This window comes from Clupea harengus, chromosome 18, assembly GCF_900700415.2.
Source record: "Clupea harengus chromosome 18, Ch_v2.0.2, whole genome shotgun sequence".
Taxonomy (NCBI): domain Eukaryota; kingdom Metazoa; phylum Chordata; class Actinopteri; order Clupeiformes; family Clupeidae; genus Clupea; species Clupea harengus.
Window position 1 is genome coordinate 599,790 of NC_045169.1, and position 24,863 is coordinate 624,652.

General features: G+C 41.1%; 1 protein-coding gene across 7 annotated transcripts in view; it reads left to right on the forward strand.

The window, feature by feature from the left end:
• Positions 1–5,122: 5,122 nt before the first annotated feature.
• kiaa0232 (KIAA0232 ortholog) overlaps positions 5,123–24,863 on the forward strand; it is a 32,261-nt gene continuing 12,520 nt past the window's right edge. For 2 of the 7 annotated variants that reach the window (XM_031585406.2, XM_012815578.3), the window contains exons 1-5: positions 5,123–5,437; positions 8,536–9,100; positions 21,905–22,045; positions 24,549–24,618; positions 24,732–24,819. In XM_031585406.2, the coding sequence (XP_031441266.1) occupies positions 8,849–9,100; positions 21,905–22,045; positions 24,549–24,618; positions 24,732–24,819 (551 nt within the window). In that variant the 5' untranslated portion in view covers positions 5,123–5,437; positions 8,536–8,848. The other 5 variants (XM_031585408.2, XM_012815577.3, XM_031585407.2 and 2 more) reach the window with 5 other exon arrangements.

The window sequence follows — 24,863 nt, forward strand, 5'->3', positions numbered from 1 at the left end:
AATACATTGTGGTGTTCAAAAACTGACCACTGAGATTCATTTTTTAATGTGCTGAATGCCACAAAGCATAACATTTGTGGACTTAAAATGTACAAATTAAATCACAGGTCACATAAATAATAAACAGACAAATTAATCTGAATGCATGCATATGCAGACATGTATTTGACATCTAGATGAATCTGAATGAATGCATATGCAGACATGTATTTGACATCTAGATGAATCTGAACGAATGCATATGCAGACATGTATTTCACATCTAGACCAGACATCTCCAGTTTAGCCAGCAGCTGGTTAGTTATAGCCTCTGAAGTGCCGTTGCTGTCACTGTAAAAATCCAACAGGGCATGTTGTACACCTTCCTCAAAGTACAAATATCTCAGTACAATTGGGAAACACTTGGTCGTACCTTTGTTTGATGCGTCGGTTGCCACTGAAAACGGCAAATTGTTTGCTTTGATGTAATCTGTATGTACCTGTAGGCTACAGAGTAGGGCGCTAGGACATTCGCACACAAAGCCTGGGCTTTAGTTCGGCCACACATCATCACCTTAGCTATGGGCGAATCACAAAATATCTCTCGGTCCACCTTCACGCCGCAGTCTACACCGCGGTACTTTACTTTACAGCATGGTAAACCTTTTTGTTATCCAACGGCAACGTACCTTCTCGAAAAAAAAATTTAGCGAAGAGATACCCGCGGCACATCTGCTATTTTTATGCTTCTCTGTTCCCGCATGTCTTTCAATAGCAGCTTTACCCTGACTGCTTATGTCAAAATCACAGCGACAGAGAGTGCAGAAGCCATGAAAGGAGTCTCGACTGCTTTTGTCCATTCTAGGTTGAACGACGTCTGACGTTTTGGCATGTTTTCTTCTATGTGTTAACTTTCTGTCAATGTAGCCAGCAGCGTAGATATGACGTAGCCAGCACATGAAGCCTTGTTTACGTTTTTAACCAATGATATAGGGTTAGAACCTAACTTAAGCCTATCAGATATTTATTTGACACCGCTTTTAGCCAATCATTTGTTAGACTGAGTTCCAGCAAAATATTCTAGAGCAGGGCTCTTCAGGCCCAGTGCAACTCCAAAAAGGAGGACAAATACGCGTCCGGCTTGATGCTGCGCCGGACAGGGCATTGAAAATCCGGACTGTATGGCATAAATCCGGACGTCTGGTCACCCTACCCATGAACTGTGAACCAAAGTGCCTCAATCGAACGCGCTCACCGGCCCAGTAGCGCAGATGGATGTCCAGCTGTTTGGTTTTGGTGGTTTTGTTGAGGCTTTCATCCAGCATTGGTACAAAACCTGCAGCCTGGTTGACCTGTTCGGTAAGCTCCTTGGTGATGAAAGGGGCGAGACCGAACTTTGTAATATACGCGGTCTTGTTGCTCCCACACGAGAAAGTTGCCGCAATGTCAGAGTCAGGGAACATTATTTTAAAAAAGGTCGGTGATACCCTCATTGGAGGTGTAGGAGTGGTGTTGGGATATGGTCTTCAGGGTCCACAACACTACTGCCTGGAGCGTTGGCGTCGACCCGCACAGTATAGTTGACTGTGATGCCTGTCGCGGTGTAGAACTAGAACTTGTGCTAGCCACCACGGAGGTGGATGGAGGGTGCGAGGGGGTCGGGGTCACACAGAACGTAGCTATTGGCGCCTGGCTCGAACGAACCTCCACCAGTTTCCTGTGCCCCCTCTACCACAACACCCCGGTCTATAAGCCGCTGGTATGGGTGGCGGAAAACTTAGGCAAATTCAGTTCTATTTACAACATAAGAATTTTTGAAATGGCAGAGATTGCCAGCCACCGTGGCAAACTCTGCCTTCAAAGAGCAGAAGAAACCCAGAGTCCAGCGGCTTATCGCAGGTGTGTGGTGGGAGATGCAGGAGCACAACACTCCCCAGTCCACATATTAGCCTGGCTGATATAGATTGATCTGGGTGACCACCTTCTCAGCATGTGGTTTGAGAATTCCAGTTATTTTTGTTATAGCTTTCACACGCATGTCATTGCCAGCCATACTGCCAAAAGACACCAGTTAGTGTGTTGGCAAGCTTATATCAGTGTCAACTGGGCTGTTGGTGGTGTTTACAAGGTTTTTTGCATACCTTTTAGGTAGTTAGCTTGCTAGTTTTGAAACACAACTCCTTATTGCTGGTTTAAATTCCTTGTGCTATTGGTTGGACACTTCCGACAACAGCCAATCCTCTCACACAAAATCTGCAAAGTGATTAAGGACAGCCTTCTTGTCTGCCCTTATCTTCCACACTCTGACTGAGCTCTGGGCTGCCTGCTGATGTCTTCCCTGAGTTTCCCTCAGGGATGTAGACAATGCCCCCCCCCCCTGACTCACTGAATGACAAAAACACTTCAAGTCTTCCTTTACTGTAATGTCATGCACAAAAACATTTACCAACCTCTCCTTGCTGGGTCTTCAAAGTCACTGTCATCGAACATTTCTGTACATTCCTCCTGAGCAGAAAGAGGGTTGTTTACCATTACCCAAGACCAAGTGATATCAGATCAGGGCTATTTTATTATTATCATTTGGATTTATTTGAGAATAACTGTAATATGATATATATTATGGTGTAATATTTATGATGTGTCATGCATGAAAAAAATATATTAAAAAGAATACTAATTATACGTAACACTTCAAGACACAAACATTATGTTTACCTCGGCAGGCCTTATGTTTGAACATAAGGACGCAACTTTTTTTCCTCCCCTATGGGAAACTGTTTGTGACCTTTGGTTTTTATCAATTTTGTACATCCCTTGATGATCATAAGGATTCAAATGGAAATGACTGGTTCTCTGACAATCCAAATGTGGCTCTGAAGATGGCTGTTATTTCTCCTTTCAATTGTATTTCAGACCACTCAGATGAAAATGATATTTTCCCAATGAGGCCAGCTCCAGCTAATTTGGTGCTGGTGTCTCCTCTTGGTATGCAGAATGTTGATTCTGACGACCAAGGCAAACATACGGCTTCCTTTGCGTATGTTTTATAAGTTCTTCGTGTCATATACCCTGATCTTGCAGCATTTGGTTGTGGAAAAGATGGAAGAGGATCCTGTGTTAGAGTGAACATTTTAATTAAAGATGTGAAATAACAACAGGTCAATACTCTAATGCCATAATCTCTCCAGCCTCTTAAAGTAACACTATGCAACAATTTGACACTTTTTGAGGTATGGTTTTATAGGCAAATAGATTTGGTACCATCCTCAAATTCATTTTGATAGTGATGGAGATAATTTCGAAACACTGTTAATGACTTCAGAATATATTAATAAAGTGCCTTGTATTAGCAGGAACATGGCTTTTCTGTGTTTCTGTGTGTGTGTAACTTAGATTATTAGGTGCCACTTAGTCTGCGCAAGAGCATGTTTGGGTGAGCTCATTGGTGACAGGGTCGAAATGTGCTTTCTCGACCCTGGGAACAACAGACATCCTTGGAAGACAAGAAGCTCAGTCGAGGACCTTGATTGACTGTGATGTTAAACATTTATGGCGTCAGCATTAGATAAACTTCTATCTATTTAAACCTTGTGTGATGTGTTTTTAATATTGCTTCTCTCTCTCTCTCTGAGAGAGGGCCCGTACTTCTCTCCGACCTGCTGGGACGTGGGTGAGCCCAACAGGCTTGTTGTTGTTGTTGTCTAATAAATGTACTTATATGCAACTCTGGAGTCCTGAGGTAGCAAGAGTTACCGTAATTTTCAACTAACAGATAGCATATGGTCATATGAAGGACAGATAAATACCTGTGTCTTCCCCACTAGCCATCCAGGATATGCCCTACGATGTAGTTCTGTGTACCAGGCTGGAACACCCTGCACAAATGGAAGAAAAGCTTTCACACGCATGACATTGCCAGCTATACTGCCAAAAGACACCAGTTAGCCTGTTGGCAAGCTTCTATCAGTGTCAGCTGGGCTGCTGGTGGTGATTGCAAGGTTTTTGCATGCCTTTTAGGTAGTTGGCTTACTAGTTTTGGAACAGAACTCTGTGTTGCTGCTTTAACATGCATTATAGATACTCCAGCAATTTGATGGTGTTTCCCATATATAGTTATTTGCGGTGGCCCATCACAGATTTAGTATCACACAACACAAAAGGGTGCATGATACTTACTGAACCCACCCTCCCCCAGTCAGTGATACCACAAGATGTATGTATATTGAGGATATTTCATCTGCAATTTCCCAGATCCTTCGCGCTCTCTCTGTACACTGCTTCATCAAGCATCATTGGGCTGGGTCACAATTCAATTCAATTTGATTGATATAGCGCCATAACAATACAATTGTCTCAAGGTGCTTTACAGAGCCCAGAGCCTGGACCCCCTTAGTGCAAGCACAATGGCAGCAGGGGCAAGGAAAAACTCCCTGTTAGTCAGGAAGGAACCTTAAGCAGAACCACGGCACATAAGGGAGGACCCATCTGCTTGAGTTAGGCCGGGTGGAGATAGGAACGGGGGGATGGGGGAGGGTTGTGTGGCAGAAGGGAAAGGGAAACAACAAGTGTTGTACACAGCATGCATCTGATAGATGTACATAATATATATACAGACATCCGGTGGTATATACATGATACAGACAAGACCAGTTTAGTGGGCGCACAGGCACATAACAGGCTGGGTAGTCGAACCCTTATCTCATGAATTCAAAACCTACCGATCTCAGTGTTGTAGTCGCTCTATTAGCTATGAAATGCCTGCTGAGACCTAAATAAATTGACACAATACAAATCACAATAATGCAGTGCTCTACTGTGCCATGCTTTAAAAAAATAAAGTATTTGGCTAACATAAAGCTGGCTGCAGACTCCTGCATCCACTTTTTAAGTTAGTTCAGAGGTCTTAAATAATCTTCCAGTCGATGTTGAAAAACGAATTGCATGAATTTAGATTAATTTCTTTCTAAATGTTTGAAAAAGTGATATTTGAATATTGTAGCCCCTTTTTTATTTGATAATGGTAAATATACCCAAACTGAGCAGGATTACAGAATGTGCAACATTTTACAAACGGCACAGTAAACGCACTACTTAACCTTCTGATGCAATAGTTAGCGGAGGAATAACTGTAATTCTGGGACAGACGCATTTCGTCTTGTTGCCTGGAGACGGCCTGGCACTATCTCTCCATCCTATGCATTTAGTCACGGGAACAACAGAACCGCGATACTGTCAGGACTTGAAAAACTATAGAAACCATGACATAGCAAAACAACATTCGTGTGCTCTCTAATTTCAGTCTCATCAGTAGACATTGGACGTTCTAATTTTCATTCTATGGTGCAATCAGCGGTCGCCGCTCTGCGCCCATGGTATGTGAGGCAGGCGAATTCCGTAGCTCGAGCTCGGAAGGGCAGCGGGAAAGAAGCAACGTCAACTACTCCCTTTTCACCCCTCCGTAAGTTAACGTAGGCTACTATTTTGAGAGACTACAGGCAAGCGAGGCAATAATATTTATATAACGTCAGTTGTGTTGAGTTATTGATGGTAATGTGCGCGCTACTTTTATTGTTTGTTGTGTTCTTACTGTCAAATTGTTTGTGGCCTAACGTTAAATGTCTGCAGCGGACTAGGAAGGTTAGCTATTAGCTGGCAACAGTTAGCGGTGGTAGCTAAGTAGCAAGCCAGAATAATTTGCTAGGTTAGGTCCCGGTTTGGGCGGTCTGCCACTCCTCCTTGTATCTCATGACAATATCAACGTACCCTAGCTGACGTTAGCTAGCTAGCTAGCTAGCTAGCTAATGTGTTCATTTTGGGTATGGATATTCTGCTACGATTTATACCTTTACATCAGATAGCTAACGTTATCTGATTTCACCAGCGGCTTGTAGTGTACTAGCGATAGCATATATGCAGCGATCGCAAAAAGTGTCTAACAGCAACGTTAAGGAAACACGTCCGCTCGCAATGGTCCTTTAAACGGTAACGTTAGTGGATTAAATCTGTCACGCTAGTGAGGCGGTCATCTGTCCACTATCTCAGCTGCGTCAGAACAGCCTGCTAAGTGACAGGCCCACTGAGATCTCTGTACAACCTCACGTTACTCCTTTTCGCTCAGAACTACTGACGAAGTTACACAATGTTGGGGCGTAACATTTGCTAGCGAACGTTACGTTAAAGTTACGGTAAGCTAGTGGTATCTTGATCTTAATCGACATTAGCCGTAAATTCGCGGTTAACGTTATGTTAGCCAACTGTCAACCTCTGAAACAGATTTCAAAGCATAATTTAACAGTTTTGACGACATAGCACCGTGTAATAAGATAACGTTAGCTCTCTGTTATGTTACATGTATCGAACTATTCCAGAATTAGCCCTATTGATGTGTTTGGTACGAACGAATACAGCCACAGTCCAGCACTATGAACTACAGTTAATGTTAGCCGGCTATAGCGTTATCCTAGTGTCCCTTTAACGCGCGATAAAAACTGGCTCTTGGCTAACAGCTAAGTATCAGCTAGATTCTGGATGACATCTTTGCTTGTACTCAGCAGCAATGGCAGTCCAGCTACGGTAACGTACTACTGGCCATATCTACTTTGACTGAAATTAAAAGTATTTTTGATCAATGTCATCACCTTCAACTAACGTTATAGTCATCTGCACAACTGTTAATCAATGTCTTAAATGTCATCTGCCGTTACGTTGGTTGTAACGTTGAATTAGCTACCGGTCACTCATGTCGTAAGTAACTTACTTGACATTCTATGGCTAAGTTATGCTAGGTGTTTGTTAGCGACACTTTGGAATTGGACCTGTTTCTTAGTTGTTGTTTGGTAGCATAGATGTATTAACTTACTCCGGTAATTCACGATTTTTTGTTAATTCAGTAGACTCATTTGATATGCAAGGTAACATTAGCTAACGCAAAGGTACCTAACGTTTGGCTACAGCGCCCTAGGTTTGAGCTAAACAGCTAACGTCATCTCGTTGGGTGTCCTTTGGAAATACCATTACGTGAGTTCCAGCTATTATTAAGACGATTATTTATCGGTTCAGTGTAACTTGCACGTGTATTGCAATGTATCTACGGAGGACATATGCCGCTGATATTGATATGGCAGACTTGAGTTTGTGTGGTTGGCAGTTATCTGTTGGAAGTTGGAAGTTAACACAATAATGAGCTAACGTTAGCTAATTCCTAATGCTGGTTGAATAACAGCTCTTCGACTAGACCAGAGATAACCTAGGGACTGCACTTCTAGAAAAAGCGGGGGGGGGGGTGTTTTGTTTTCGCAGACAGATTTAATAAATACATAGTAGATAAGTAGTTAAGATCGTCTGTCCAATCCGTTTTGATAAGTGCAACTACTGGCTTGTAGACTGTAACAGACTACAGCAAAGCCTCCTTGTATGCTACCTTGTAAGGCCAACCCTTATCATGCCTCTGTGAGTGACAGGAAGGCAAACCAATGAGGGTTGAACCCCTTTTGCATTAATCCAGGGTCAATTTTCAGCCATGACTGTTAATAATAACAGAAGCATGTGACAGAGGCTAAATGCATATTTCACACATTGTGTAAATGCATTTAAATTACACAAGTAGGCCTACATTGTTCTTAAATGTAGGCTGACATATAGTTGTTAGTTATGCACTGATAATTCCATAAAGGAAGGAAGAAAGTTGTTTTGTAAAGGGAATCTGAGTTTTCCACAGTATTCCGAGGCTGGTCTGAGAGGATTAACCCTGCACAGCAATGAGCCATGAGCCATTTTGCCCTATTCCAGCTTTATATAATGTATCTTAGAAAAACAGCACTGCATGTATGTGACCGGTCTTTGAAGCGTAGTGGAAGTGGCATGTTCTGTCACATTAGCAAAACTCTTAACTTAACTGACAAAGAAGACATTTTGGAACAGCAAGCCGGCTGAGTAGGGACGTATGTTTACTTGGGATGGGTAATAGGCTACTCGCGACAAGTGACGGCAATGATCGATCATGACAACAGGGCATTAACATTACATTCAATTAAAGCGAGAGCGCAGAATTCCACGAAGCGATTTTATAATGTCACATTTATCAGTTATTGAGTGAGGAAATGGAGTAAGGGGAATGTACAAATGAATGTGCACAAATGGCCACATTATTTGTTGCTTGACGCTGAAAACGGGAACTATTGTTGTTGTTATTATTATTATTTGTGGGGTGGAGAATGAATAAACAGAATAGACGGCACTTTGTAGCCCTAGCTAGCTAACAATGGCTTTGAAAACGTGCAGTGAGGAGTGGAAATACTTTGACAAAGTTGAACACAGTTTTAAAACACAGTGCAGTGCAAGTTCTGTAGTGCAAAAGCTGTCGTATAACTCTACTATCTGTACAGTGCGTGTACTCAAGCTGTCGCCGGTATGACCAAAATGCACATCCCTAGTGTGTACAGGCCTTGTGTCCTGTTAGTTTCTTCAGACATGTTTTTTTTTGTGATATTGGTAAGATGTGATTTAGTTTTGAATGTGATCTTTGTTGTACTTTTTGTTTTTGTGTTTGTTACTTAGGTTGAGCAAGTGGTGAGTGGCCTATTTCACCATGTACTTCTGCCACTGATGAGCTCCCCCTCATCACCACAACTCACAGATACAAGTCACACTCACTCAGCCATGGGCACTGAATAACCTCAGAAAAGGTGAAGGAAACACCCCCCCCGCCCCCCCCACTGGTCCTTTATGTAGCTCTCCATCTCTGCCCCCTCCTGGAGTGACGCCACTGTCTCCCATCTGACATTTTTGCACTCCTGCAACCGTCTAGTCCTGCGTCGGTGGTCATCATGCTGCTACTCAAGCGTAGGATGACTGCCACCTAGGCCCCTTCATGCGTCCCTTGAGTGGCGAGTGTGAGCACTCACCCCCTCCTCCCAGAAGTGTGTCGAGCCCCACTCCTCTGCCTCCCCCTGCTCTCCTCAGACCTCCTTGCTCAGAGATGTCTTTGCTGCAGTCACTGGGGCCTGTGCAGAACTGGCTGGGTCAGGAGCTGGAGAAATGTGGAATTGATGCTGTGATCTATACCCGCTATGTGCTCAGTCTGCTCTTGCACGACAGCTATGACTACGATCTGCAGGACCAGGTAAGACATCAGCTCATTTGTGTGTGTGTGTGAGATTAAGTAGCGATCTGCAGGACCAGGTAAGACATGAGCTCATTTGTGTGTGTTTTTTTTTTTACATTTAGTCATTTTAGCAGACGCTTTTATATGTGCGACTTACAATGTATACACATTTCACATTTTTACACTGATGGCACACTGCACATCAGGAGCAATTAGGGGTTCAGTGTCTTGCTCAAGGACGCTTCGACAGGGAATCGAACTAGCAACCTTCTGATTACTAAACAACTTCTTTACCTCCTGTACCACTGTCACTGTCGTGTGTGAGATTAAGTAGCGAAAGCTTTGCATCCTTTCCATTTTCAGCATATTTCCATATAAGGTTTGAGACAAATGTAGAATGACTGAAAGCTTTTAAAAACGTTGGGTTGTTTAACAACAACAACAGCTAGGGGTGTAATGATATTAATTGTGATGCATGATATTGCCAGAGATGCAAACTCCTCAGCTTTGGGTGAAATGTCGGGGTGTTCTGGGTCTGTGAGAATCAAATAAGAACCACACTCTCAGTTTACAAAAAAAAAAGGCAAAACTAAAAAAGCTCCCGGCTTCTGTTATTCTAAATTCCACTTGGGTAATGTTACTAAAGGCTTTGTCTTATATGAAACCCATAACAATGTCAGATTAAAAACTATCCGTAATCACCATTGCCATTCCCATTTAGCCATCAATCACAGCAAATATCGGTCTGTCTTTATTCCCACATGAAACGGCTTGTTACAGAATAGTGAGTGCAAACCTCCTTGAGACCAGAGACCTGCCAGTAAAGGTTTCTATTATAGTGACTAAAATAGAGCAACAATTCATGGCACAGTCATAGTTGACCGTTAACAGTTGCTCTCCCAGCTATCTTACTCTATCTTAGAGAGCTATCTTAGACTTTTTCAGTTGCAAAATGTGGTTGATACTAGGTTTGCAAAGGGGCGAAAAATTTCCGGAAACTTTCCATGGGAGGTTAAGTTTAGGAATTTTTGAAATTTTGAATTTTTTTCAAAAGTTAGCAGTAGCAGGGAACTTTAAATGTAGTTGAAAACAAGACGAGGCAAGCCTAGCTGGACCCTTGATGCAGCTAGTTGGGAACATTGTCTGCCAGAACCGTAAACCTATGACTTTGTTGTTTTTGAACGTCTTTGTCATTACCTAGCATGTTGATAACTTTTTACACCGAAGCCATGTTCATTTTAATACCAAGTTTATTTGTATACAGTAAGCTAACTTTTTACAGCAGTGAGAGTAAGATGTATGTATGTCTGCACAAAAGTAGACCATCACCTTGATTACTCGTCGCTGTTGGGGTCCATCAAAAAAGCACGAGTTGGGCAACTTATCGAGAGTAAAAGTCATTACTGCAAATTAAAGGCTGCGCAGTAAAAACTTCATCCGACACTATTTTAAAGATGCATGGATTGCCGCACACAGTGTGTTTCTTTGCAAAGCATGTAGCTAGCTGTTTTAAACCAAATGTATAGAATTACTGGATTCGTGTGTAATTTTTCTCTCAACCCGACATGATCAAATGCTGTGACTGTATTTATAGTCCACTGGTGACTGTATTTATAGTCCACTGGAACAAAATTGTCTATCTGGCAAGTGGCTAATGTTAGCAATTCTAGATCTTGCAGCATGATCTTGGTTAAAACAACCCAATATAATGCAAATTCAGTTGAATTTCAACCCTGCACTGTGCATTCTTCCAGCACACACACAGATCATTCCCAGCATCCTACACACTACAACAGGGCTGTTGAGGCCACACTACTGCATTTGAGCCCAAGGACTACAGTTAATATTACTCCAAAATGTCCAGTTTATTCCCGTTAATTCCCGTATATTCCCATTAATTCCCATGGAAAGTTTCCAACTTTGAATATTCCCGGAATTTTGCAACCCTAGTTGATAAAGTGTGTATATGTTGACCCGGGTTCCATTCCCAATCTCCGCAGGTTGTGTGTAAGTCACAGTATAGGTACTTCATTAAAATAGCACGCAATCAGAGCACACTCACTGTTCCGCTCCCTGTCAGGCTGCCTGCACGCATTGACTGCAAGGGCGGGGCTGCCCAGCTCACACATGCAACAGGCAGCCCTCACTCACAGCGAGTGATCTCAGGGGAGACATAAGATAAGATTTTTTTTATTAAAAAACTTTTATTAATCCCATTAGGGAAATTCAGGTGTCATAGCAGCAAGATTTTTGAAGTGAATAGGAATCAGACAAACAAAAACAAAAATGAAAACAGTCCAGCCTCCTCGCGTTCTCTCCTCCCCGACTGTCTCCAGGGCTCTACAGTGCGAGTATTTCACTCGCATTTGCGCCTAAAAATAGGTATGTGCGAACTTGAAAAATAATTTACGAGCACAGTGCGCGAGTGACGGGCTGTTGTCAATACACCGAACAACTGCGCAAAGTAGTGAAGCATACCATATATTTCATATGGAAACAAGTGACAGGGTCGCGACTGCAGGATGTGAACATAGCAAGATGACGTGCTTAACTTCATGCAAATGAGAGCGACGATTCCCAACCAATAGTCCAGAGCCATATAAATAGAGAGTTACGACGATCTCGCCGACATGTGATCACTTGGTATAGGTGAGTAGCTCGCAAAAAACCCACTGCTGGCAACCTGTTTGAATGGTTTTCGACGGGACAGACAGCAGCACCACCTCGATTTACTGACATTTTCAGTATATTAACACATAATATCAATTGGTTACTGGTGTGTTGTATCCTGTTTATGTCTGACACTTTATTAACATTTATGTATTACATTAACTTATAACACTAGGCAGCAATATTGTGAAGCAGAGCTAGAAATGGCTTTGCTAGCTCCCATACTGTAGCTCACACCAGCAACTGCTCAATTTAAGACAAGAAAGGAGTTTGGTAACTTAGCTAGTAATTGTCAATGATAACTAGTTATTAGAATATGTTAGCCAACGTTAAGTTAACTTCATAAGGGCAGTCGAGTGTATAGGTTGTCAGCTTGGATAGCTAGTAGTAATTTTCGATTTAAGCCTCCCGTTAGCCTTGGCAAACTTTTAGCTAGCTAACTTTAGCTAACTATGAGGTAGCATATCCTAGCTAAGTTATACTAGCTATCAATAGCTAGCTAGTAAACTCATTGCAGAATGGACTATAGGACAGGCCACGCATGACATTAATGAAGAAAAAATAAATGAATATGTGATTGGTTTAAATATCCTTGTCTATTTGGGCAATTGTTATTATCATTGGCACCACTTTCAACTGTCAAAACTATCCGCCTAGCTAAATTGGTTGGTTATCAGATTGCACAGCAATTCATATGGAGGATATGTGGTTGATTTAACTCTAAGGCCAGGTAGGCATAGTAGTAATAGTAGTAATAATATACATAGTAGTAATGTGCTATCACATCATTTGAAAATCTAGACTTGATATTCTCTTATATTTGAATGATAATTCTGTTAATTAAGTATTGCCTTAAAATGATTATTTACATTTAATTCATTGGAATTCAGCTGTAGGCATATACTAAGAGATCTGTATCTTAGAGACTAATTGCATCCACAATTTAAGTACTGCCAGCTTGACTATTATGCAGTTGTAGACACAACACAGGGGGTCCCTGGACCTGAGAAGGGATGGAAAGGAGTTTAATGTGGCTATAAGATGGACTTTTAAATGCGACTAGAACTAGACTGAAACTAAGAAGGATAAAAATGACTAAATGTGACTAAAACTAATATGCATTTTCGTCTTAAGACTAAGACTAAATCTAAAATAGCTGCCAAAATTAACACTGAGATAGGGGACCCCTTAATCTGCAATTCATTGTTGCTAGCTCTAATCAGATGTACTAACTAGGCTAATAAGAGAAGACTAACTTTGTATGCTAACGAACACCAATAACTAGAACTAATTTGACAGACTATAAACCAACAGACTTCTGGTTATGATACACGTGCTCTCTAGCTAGCTACAGTGAAAGTGTTGCTTACGTTACAGTCCAGACCTACAGTCTAACTCGAACTGCATTTAGAATCTAACAAGCTATGTCTTACAATAAACTTTAAGTAAAGCTGGCTATATAAAATACTACTAATAACAATTGATAAGAGGTCCACTAAAGTGTTGAAATATGAACAAATGCAGTAATTTGATCAATTCACCAGCTAACTTGCTTTCGGAAACACTAAACATGAATGGGGTTGAATGTTGGAAAATACAATGTTTGGAACTATAGGTCACAAATTACATGCTTTACTTCCGCATAAAAAAAACCCGCTGTGCTCCTAAATTTCTTTGTGTGCTCCTAAATTTTTTCATTTAGGAGCACATGTACTCCTTGGGGAAAACCTTAGCGTAGAGCCCTGTGTCTCCAGGCCATCCAGTTAGGAGTTGGGGGGCTCCTCATCCCGCTCCGCCGGCAGTCCACCACAAGCTCCTTGGTCTCTCTGACGCTGAGCTGGAGGCGATCGGTGCCACACCGCCCCACAAAACTCCCCACCAGAGCTTTGCACTCCGCCTCGCTGTCTTCCCTGATGCAGCCGACGATGGAGAACGATGGAGTTCCCTGGAGGGCGCCGGTGCTGCTCACCAGCACATTCGACAGGTCGGCCCGCAGTCCCAGGCACTTTGGTCAGCCGGCGAGGCAGTCCGCGATCCAGGCCACCAGGCCATGGTCCACCCGCAGGAGAGCCACCAAGACAGGCCCCACTCGCGGCGGCGCCATGGCAACCAATTAAGTTATTTTTAAATAATGCAGGTTGTGTCCGTAGTTCTGGCCGTTCTCAAAATTACGTCCACCTGACCAAGCAAGACTATGAAGCTGTTTTGGTCTTTCTTTTTTAGCAGGAGAGCTGGGTTTCTTTTAGCAGGAAAGCTGCTAAAACAGGCTACGCTAACAGACTGCCACTCGCTGCGCCATGGCAACCAATTCAGTTATTAAATGCCGGTCGTGTCCGTTGCTCTGGCTGGTCTCAAAAGTCACGTCCAACTGGCCAAGCAAGACCACGAAAAAAATTATCCACAATTAGGTTGAGCAGCGCACTACCCCAATACAAACAACTAAGAAAAGTAGAAAAATTAAAGTCACGAAAAGAGGGGGAAAAGTAGATAAACGGAGAGCTGTTAAGACAGGTTGCCACTCGAGGAGACGCCACGTCACAGTCATGTGCAGGAGTTCTTGCCGACCGTCCTCGGCTTGTTGAAAAAAAAGAAATGAGATCTGGAAGTACTTCGGATAGGAAGCAGACTGTGAAGGAAAGCCCATCGACACACAGAGACCCGTCTGTAAAACATGCTTCAAAGCCACTCAGGCAAAGGGAGGTAACACGTCATATGGTTAAGCACCTCTCAGACAGACACCCCAAACTTTTCAGAGAGTTCTCAGAACGACAGGTTAGCAAATGTGAATACAAACATGAACACCCCCAAGGTCACCCATATACAGCCTAACACGAGTAGCCTTAGCCTAGTTTAGCAATTTTCCTCATCACAGAATTTTGACGATGCGTAGTACAATGATCATAATGCAGTGTGGTTAACGTAACTAAACCGCATTTTTCATGCTAGTAATGTTAACTGCCATAATCTGCAAATGATGCATTTAATCTTCCATCAGTACGAGTCGTGTTTATCGTTGCAGAAGGCCCTTTTTTAAAGATACGTTAGCCACAGGCATATCGGATGGCCCTATTGCATGTATTCTCGTTTAAGACGTTGATCTAGCTTTCAATTTGGCTGCAAGAACGTAGCCCAGTTCATTGTCAAAATTAAACTCTAGAAAGAAAACGCTATACGTGTATAATCAATGCTATGATGTCACCATGTAGTTTTCATTAATATCTTGCTGGAGGCTAATACTAATATGAATGCCATTTGTTAAGTGTTCGTGACAACCCTAATACAGACAAGTGCTCATCACATCAGCCATAAAACAACAGCAGATATCTGGCTTCCAAAGGTTGCCATCGTTCAGTGACAACAAGACCGGGTAAATAAACTGCACTGGACAAACTATGTGCTGAGACAGGCACACCCTTCTCATTGAACACACACACACACACACACACACATACACACACACACACACACACACACACACACACACACACACGGAAAAGAGTTAATCATATTTTTTGTACAGAGATTTGCACGGAGTGTCAGTCAGGGATACAAGTTTTTGATAACATTAGGTGGATATATCATGTTTGTTAATGTCTTTGTTAAAAATAAATCTTCAGAATCGTCTCCGTTGGAAAACCCTACAATCTGAGTTTTATTGGAAAACCCTACAATCTGCTTTGATAAAAAAAAAAATTCCATCAATATGTTTTTATGTAAGGTAAACATTATTGAGCTTCTAAGCACATTTTACAAAAAAGATAATTAAAAAATCTATCCTACATACTGTCAGGTAATGCCAAATGTAATACAATGACTATCTAAAACTCTTGTGATATTAGTACTATATGATTTTAGAGTAAAAGAAAGCATATAACATTACAAATAGCTATAAGCCTATGGTTTCATTTGGGATGCGATTATGAAGGGGTCCTCGAAAAATGTTCTGCCCTTTGAGGGGTCCCTGGCTCCATACAGTTAGAGAACCCCTGCTCTAGAAGAGCCGGAATATTCTACCTCTCATTCCCCACTTGAACAGTGACTGATGATTGCTGTTCTCTCCTTCTTCCCAAATTTAACATAAGCTGTGTTTTCCATTTGATTTATCAGTTGTTGTGAAACACTTTGCACTTTGATCCAGTGTTGGACCTGGCTCTGCATCTTTTTCACCCCTGATGAGTTTGCATCCCTGATTCCTTTGCATTGTTTGACTGTGACTGTGACTGTGCACATTGTAGAAGTTGGAGGACGAATGTGGGCTTTGTGTAAGCTCTTATCATTGTTATTATTATATTTTTTTTAGCACATTTATTTTAGGGAATATGCTTATATCTTAGACTCTCATCTCTCTCTATACCCTAAAACAATGCATCAGGTTCCTGAGAATTCACACGTTCTAATAAACATTTTAGATATCTAAGAATAGTTAAAAACTATTTTTAAAAAACTGTCAATTATAGGTTTGTTTCAATTTAAAGATAAGAAAGCGCTCCTCCAACTGATGTGAGCCATTAAGAACATATCCCAGCCTCTCATTGAACAGTATTAAAGGAATTGTGACCAAAGCAAACTTACTCTCCTCTTTAAAACAAAACAATGGTCATAGAGAGATTGTCATGTTATGTAGGCCTACCTAAGTATTATTTGGCATAACACACCAAACCTTCAGGTTACTGAAGAGTTTAGTTACACCTTGTATTTGTCCATTCAGCAGAGCATGGAAAGTGGACTTGTCAACATTTAGTATTACATTTACATTTAGTCATTTAGCAGACGCTTTTATCCAAAGCGACTTACATATGTGCGACTTACAATGTATACACCTTTATTTTACATTTACACTGATGGCACACTGCACATCAGGAGCAATTAGGGGTTCAGTGTCTTGCTCAAGGACGCTTCGACAGGGAATCGAACTAGCAACCTTCTGATTACTAAACGACTTCTTTACCTCCTGTACCACTGTCGCCCTGTATGGGGCTTTTATTTGGTCAGTGCCAGAATTGTTTTGAAAATGTGTCACTGGTGTCTGATTCAGAATTGCAATGGAAAAACATATGCATACTCTCAAACTGATAACGTGACATTTTGGTCTGCTATATATGGAACTCTAACACACACACGGCAAGCGGTGAATGCCATCAGTATATTAAACCTAAAAAAAGCTTTCATCTCCTCTTCTGTAACATCATATCTTGAGGCAGTGGGGGTACATGAGGCCTACATGTTAGTGTTTGCCACAAGATTGGATAAAAAACCGCCAGTATCTCCCGTACATTGGCCAGAGTGGCCGTCCTGGTTCAGTGTCTCTTATGCTTAATTTATGCTACTCCGAGCCCTCTCCAACAAACCTCGTACGGGAATCTCGTACGGGAAGTTAGAAAAATGAGTAGGTGCACGACAGCCTCTCCGAGGTGCTCGGAGAGGGTTCGGAGAGAGCGGTTAATGTCGGAGAGGCGTTCCCTGTGTTCGAAGGGGCGTTCCCTATGTCCGACTCCGTGAAATCAGAGTAGCATAAATTTCGCTTTATCTGCACCCTTTCTGACCCTCTCCTTCCTCTCCCTCTCCTTCCTCTTCCTCTCCTTCCTCTCCCTCTAACTCTTCCTGTGACCGTATACTCCTCTTTTCACTTCAAGACTGCTCTCACCTCCTGAACCGCAGTCAGACACCCCTGACTGATTGATCTGGGAGCTGGACGTGTGACAAAAGTGTCACAAGATGACAACCATGGCTTATTCATGCTTCTATATTCTGCTTTAAGTAACACATGTTGTGTTGTGAATACCACTGAGGGTTCTTTTTTTTTTGTTGAAATGTTTTTTTTTAATTCATTCATTTTTTTATTCACAATATCTTTGCAGTTAGATACAGGTCATATTATGTGTGGGTACAACACTTGGCTAGGAAATTATAACTTATTACAGATATAAACGTTATGCCAGGACCAGGCCTTGAATATTTGTCATTTTTTTGTGGGGCGTTTTATTCAATTGAATTTGTCTGATTTGACTCGATGGCTAAACATATGCCCTGTCCCTAGCGTGTCCTCCCTCGGCATGCTTTCGGAACTGGCCAATGACGTGAGCGAAAGCTCAACATTCCACATACGTGTATAAATAGTAACCATAGCGAAAGCTCAACATTCCACATACGTGTATAAATTTAAAGTTTTCTATTATGCTTATGTTAATTCATTTTTATTTTATTGTATTATTATAGTTAGTTTTTAATATGTTGGCACTCTGAGATTCTTTTGAATGAAGGGTGCATTACAAATAAAATAAATTATTATTATTAAATAGTAACCATAACAATTAGCATAAACAATCTTTCTCTCTCTCTTTCTAACCTGTTATCGTTTGACCTGTATTTGAGAGTTTACTGGAGCCTATTTACATTTAACACAGCGTTTCATTGAGTGTAGTGTACAGTCTGAATCAAACTTACATCCTTCTCTGATGATCGGTTTAAACCTAATGATTCAAACCTAACATCACATGGGAATACTGACTGTCAATCGAGAACTTTCACAGAAGTGAAGTCACCTGACTAGTCTATTTCACACCCAAACAATATTTGGTAAGCATCTTTGAAATGTAAACCATATTAATACTTGGTAATAGACGTATTTACCTCTACCAAGGAGTTTTTGGTGCAGCTTGTTTGTTCGTCTGCCTGTAAGCAGGATTACGCTAAAACTACCGCCCAATTTTCATGAAACACGAATCACAGGGAAGACCTACAAATTTAGTTTCACTTCTGCTAATGTTGCGAGATACGACATTTGGCCTTGGAGGAGGTCCGAACTTTCTGAGTGCTCTTGTAGTTCTGTAATGTTACAGCCTATCACGACACCCCGTCATTACATTAACATGAGGATTATTTATTGCTAGCTGTGGAGTTAACAAACTTAATTTGATTAACAAAAATGTTAGATAATCTTGCATAACTAGCTATCAACACCAGAACTACCAGTAGCCTTGTGTCTTAAGCTATGTTCCGGTGAATTATAGCTTGTGAAAGTACGCGAATAAAGGCAAATCACACTGGCTGACGAAGGCCAGAAAGAAGAGCAACAATGGCCATGCGCATCGTGGTGTTGGTGAAACTCCTGCCCTGGCCAGGACCCAAACACACATCTGAAAGGTTATTTTATTGACCAGTTCCAGATTAAGAATGACAAAAGTTATACTGTATCAATTCAATTTTAGCTCTGAAGTTGGTGTCAGTTGCAGGATTTGGTACAGCACAACAGGATTGGCTGGTTGATTACTACGATGTAGCTTGAACTCTAACATTAGAAAATGTACATGAAATATTTATTCACGATATTGTTGCAGCAAGCTAAGATGTGGCCAATATTGTCGGTTCCTCCCATACGGAACCGTTCCCTTTGCTATCATTAAGTGTCAATATTCATCATGTATGGCAAAATATAGTGTGTTACATAATGTTTTCATACACAGTGATAGAAATATGCCAGCCTTTGACAGCCGCTATGGGGCCATGCAGAATGGCTGTCGACGGCCACAATGGGGTTCAGAGAGTAATACACAGGGCAAAGGGGCAGCAAAACACTTTTCTACAGGCACTGATTAACATTTGTCGTTGTGGTAGCGTTATATTGCGAGTGTTAGTTGTACTGTTTATAAATTACTGTGTTACATTTGTGCCATTCAGCTATCCAGTAACAGATCAACAAAAAATGTAGTCAGGCTTGTTTACTTACTGACAGCGATATGGTGCTAATCCTGTAGTTCGCAAGTTACCCCTCTACAGAAATGGGTTGTTTTGGAAATGTATTTAAGAATATTGAGATATATGATCATGACTGTAGGCCAGGGATGGAAATTGGCACCCGCCAACTGCAGGTGAATTTGTGGACTGCCGGGTGAATTTGATCAACCTTGTTGCGGGTAAACAAAGCAGGCGTTTCTCAAACATAATTGTTTACTCTACATAAATGGCGTTGTTCCTTACGTCTCCTCCTGCATCTCGACCAATCGGAGTAAGGTTTGGGCCACTGAACGCCAATTTGATTGGACATGAAATTCAAAGCCGGAGAGAGCTTCCTTCTCTGTCCAATCGTACATTAATTTACAAAATTGAGTGTCCTAATCTGACGGGACTATTTTAACAATAACGTGGCTTTACATCGCAGGCGTTAAGACAGTGGCTGATGTCAGTAGGCCCACGCAAAAGTAGGCCACTTGAGTTCATCAACCAAAAGGTGATCTTTGAATGAGAACCGTGGGGAATTGCGTGCCTGGCTAGTTTTTCGATGAGAGTAGTCAGTCTAGGCAGTCAGTGTTTTGCTCCCACTGTCGGCAAAACGCTTCAGCCAGCAGCAAACCGTTTTATTGTGGACACCTGCATTTTAAAACGGGGCTATCAAGGAGCATGAAAATCTAATGCCACAAGGAGGTGATCTGTGTCGTACAAGGAAAGTCGGCTCCAGAGAAAAACGTAATCTGATTCAGACTCTGATGAGGAGGGGTTTTGAAACGAAGGGGGAAGAGAGAGCGATTAGTGTGTGATTTTTCTGAGTTTGTTCAAGTTTGATGTTAAAACACTACATAATAAAAATGGACATCCATAAGTGAGTAAATGTAAAATGTATCATTTTAATGGGGAAATGTGAATTAGACAAACGTTATAGAAAAGTTAGTTACACACAAGTGTGATTACAAAATGGTGGCTGGTGAAAATTATGAGTGGGTGGTATATTTTAGAATTTAGAATTAATGTATTTTTCCATCCCTGCATCAGGCTGATATGCACACCTGATGTAAAACATGAAAAATATAATATGCAACTTTAAGAAGTGCTACTCAATTTATTTATTTTTGCTACAAGTTTACATTGATTCCTATGATAATCCATTTGTCTCTATATAAATGTATCCACTTGCAAGTGAAAAGAGTAGATATGCCATACAGGACCCGATATTAATGTTTGTTTATTATTGCTCACATGCCACAGTTAAGATAAGCTGCTTTATGGCTATATACGACCTGTTTAATGTGATGCAAGACCATCCAATGATCTCATCCACTCCTCTGCCTCAACATCACCAGGGCTGTAGTCTTGCCTACCTAACGGTACCTCTCTGAAACTCAACCAAAAATGCCACTTCAACTGAACAGAGCTCTCGACTTTGTTGCAGTTGATTTAATTACATACCTTTGTACTTTTATGATCGCTGAGCTCCTTGACGTTCACTATTGATAATTGACAATGTTGATGTATCCGGACAGTCATATCATGTGTGTGTGTGTGTGTGTGTGTGTGTGTGTGTGTGTGTGTGTGTGTGTGTGTGTATATATACAGACTGTATACAAAATTGTTGGTACCCCTCCATTAAAGAAAGAAAAACCCACAATGGTCACTGGACACCACTGTTGAAAGCAAATCATATAAATGCGAGACTGGAATTTGCCAAAATGCATATTGACAAGCCACAGGGCTTCTGGGAGAATGTCCTTTGAACAGATGAGACAAAACTGGAGCTTGTCAGTTTCAAGTTATTTCAGTGACAATTGTGGGTTTTTCCTTCTTTAAATGAAGGGTACCAACAATTTTGTCCACGTGTGTACATCTTAAACATCTAAGTGAATGTGTGGTCAGAAGTTGAAAACTGGCAACCGAAAAAATCTTTCTACAAATGATGGGGAAATGTCAGGAATAAGGTGGATTGCTGGCGCCTTGTTTCCCAACTTAGATCATGTCCTCTTTTGGTGTCAGTTTCTGTCATGTCCATTGATTGACTGATCAGAATCAGAATCAGAATAGTATTTATTGCCAAGTAGGTTTACACCTACCTGGAATTTGTTCTGATGTATAGGTGCATACAGTAAACATAAAAACATACAAACACAGTAAGTACTACACATAACATAAAACATAAAAACACAGTAAGTACTACACAAACACAATAAGTACTACAATACAAAAAGCAGGGCAGGAGTGCAAAAGTGGATGTGCAATGTGCAGTGTGCAATGTAGTGAGTGTTAACATAACACAGGCTTGAGGTGTGGGGGCGGGATGAGAGTCCACGTCAGGTGGCCTTGTTACTATGGTGAGTGCACCTAAACCATGGTAAAGCATGTCTTTTATTTCTTTTTTCTTTATTTCTTTACTTTAATTGTTTTCAGGAGAATGACATCTTTTTGGGTTGGGAAAAGGGCGCCGGGAAGAAATGGGCCAGGAGCCGGAGGAAGGGGGGGGCAGACGTGAGTCTGGAGGAGATGAAGAAACAAGCAGCTGTGCAGTGCCTGCGTTCTGCATCTGATGAAGTAAGCAAATACTTTAAGCCACATTTATTATGTGATGACCAACAGTGATTTGTATTCATTGTTCATTGTATGGTTTAAGAAAGCAAGGTATTGGTGCCAAGCATGACTAATGTCAACATCCTGTGAAAGACATCTGGCTTTTGTTATAGCTGGATTATATAGCCTGTTTCTGCACATATACAATATTTTAGAAGCATAGTGCAAGTGTCTCGTATGTCGGAGCTAGAGAAATTGAGGGTGGTGATTTATTCCCTGATTGAGGGTATGCGTCTGTCATTAATAGCTGATTCAGTCCACCCCCCAAATAGTTGTCTTGAAGGAACAGATTGTAGAAGGTCACTGAAATATATATAACATCTGGGTGAGCCTAAAATATTATATTAAAAAATATATATTATATCTATATTTATATTATATCTAAAATATTATATCTTCCTCATTTGTAATATTGCATCATTTGCCGGAATGTCTCAACGTTCCCTTTAATTGAGGTTTTTGGAATTGCATTTACCCAAATATGAACAGTCCCATGACTACATTCACTCACTCATACACTCATTCATCCATCCATTCATCCATTCATTCACTCACTCATACACTCATTCATTCACTCATTCATTCATTCATTCACTCACTCATCCATTCATTCATTCATTCATCCATACACTCATTCATCCATTCACTCATACACTCATTCATTCACTCATTCATTCATTCATTCATTCATCCATCCATTCATTCATTCATCCATACACTCATTCATCCATTCACTCATACACTCATTCATTCACTCATTCATTCATCCATCCATTCATTTATTTGTTTGATTCAACTAATACAAAGTTGTTTATTTTTCACCGATTTGTTTTGGTCGACGATATCAAATGCTTAGCCTTTGTCAATCTACATGAAACCCCAGTCCAGTTTCATCCATAAATTCATTTTTCTGATGCAGTCTCTCATGTCATGCATTTCACTGTGCTGTACCGGGCACAGTATCTCTTCTTTGCAGCTTCCAGCGTATACATACATATGGCAGCGACACCTATCGTGTGGAAACGGTGTAACAGACTGAACTTGAAAAGCTGGTTAGCTAGCTAGTAAGCTCGTAGGCTATCCAATCTCTTGTCTTAATATCAGTTCTGTCATTCAGTTAAATCCAGCCCAGAATTAACCAGGAACTACACAGAATTTTACTTTGCTTGCATGTGTATTGGTTTTTAGGGTACAACAGACTTATAGTCTATAATTAAGCAAGCTCTCTGTTAACTGGGCATACAACATGCATATTGTTGACGTGACCGTAACTCGCTAGGCACATGGAGTCATATTTTGGAAACACTAAACACTAAAACGTCTGCTTCACCACTGCCACTTAGCACTATAGAAAGCAGCATAGAAAAACTGACGACATCTGGATATTGCTGCGCAGATTCCCTTTGAAGACACTCACTGCATAGCTCTTTTTCAGATCACTGTGGAAGTGGAGGTCATGGCACCCCTCCAGACCAACAGCCGCACGGCTAATCATGAATTGAATTAGTTACCCTGTTACTGCGCTAATAGAGTAACGTTAAAGAGGGGGGGCAAGCTGGCAGAAGAGTAGTGCAGGAGTCTCACTGTAGAAAATAATTGCTGACAAAACTTCAAACACTGTGCTACCAAATGTTAAATCTAGGGTGTCGGTAATGTCAACACAATTTTATGATTTAAATGGATATTTTCTGAATCAAAAACAAACCTTATGTACTAGTCTGCAATCCTGATCCACTCAACGTTTGGTCAGATTCAGTGAAATAGGAGCTCCTCACGGTTTTTCGCTGTCTATTTTCTGTGTGTGCTCAAAAAACCTCAGGCCTAGCCATACACTCCTTCAGCCAATCAATACGTTTTTTTGTTTTTTTCAGGAGTGCTGAAGGCAAAAGTGTAATTTGGGTCCCTTGGTCCAGCATATGTGCCATTCATCTATTTTGTGTGTGTACGTGGGGGGGTTCAGTGTAATAAGAGTTGTTGAAATATGATCCACTGTATTTTTAAAGAAACTGTAAAATGTTATTTCTGCTCTATTCTTCTGCCATTAACATTCTGATATTTCAGACTAATTGGTCATTACCTTTTCAGTCGAGAGGTGGAAACTATTACCTGTGCCAACACCAATCTCATCAATATGCCCCATGCCCCAATAGGGCACTGACTTTCATTTAAAGAAAATGTGCTCACAGATGTTCTGTATGTGTGTGTTTTGTTACCAGTTTATTTGTGTCTGAGCACTTTGCGACTAAGATTAGATTTGAGATTAGAGGAGATATAGTAAAGTTTCAGACCTCATTACTGTCTGATGGCTCGAGAAGGTTAATGGAGGTAACCTCCAAAAATGTGTAGGAAAAGAGTTAAACACAAGGGGGACTCGGATGTGGATCTTTTACTAATTATTTTCTTCTTTTTTTTTTTTTTACTAAAATGATGCTGAACTCTAATGTCCTTTTTTTATTTATTTTTTTAGAACTCTGGAATTGAGGGTCTTGTTGAGGAGCTCTGGTCCAGACTAAAGGAACTCCAGAACAAGCAGAAAGGTCTGTTGCTGTGTCTATAGATACCTATCAACATTTGATTTAAATATGACTTGATCATGACTGATGTAAATTGTGATTCACACAAATCTTCCCTGATTTACCTTTTTTTTAAGAGAGAGGGAGACAAACAAACAAAAAATCTGAAGGAGGTCGGTCACCAGATTTGGCTGTGTCACCATCCTTGAAAGACCAACTGGAAATGTTAGTATCCATAAGTCTCTCGTTTCTCTGCTAAATGATACACA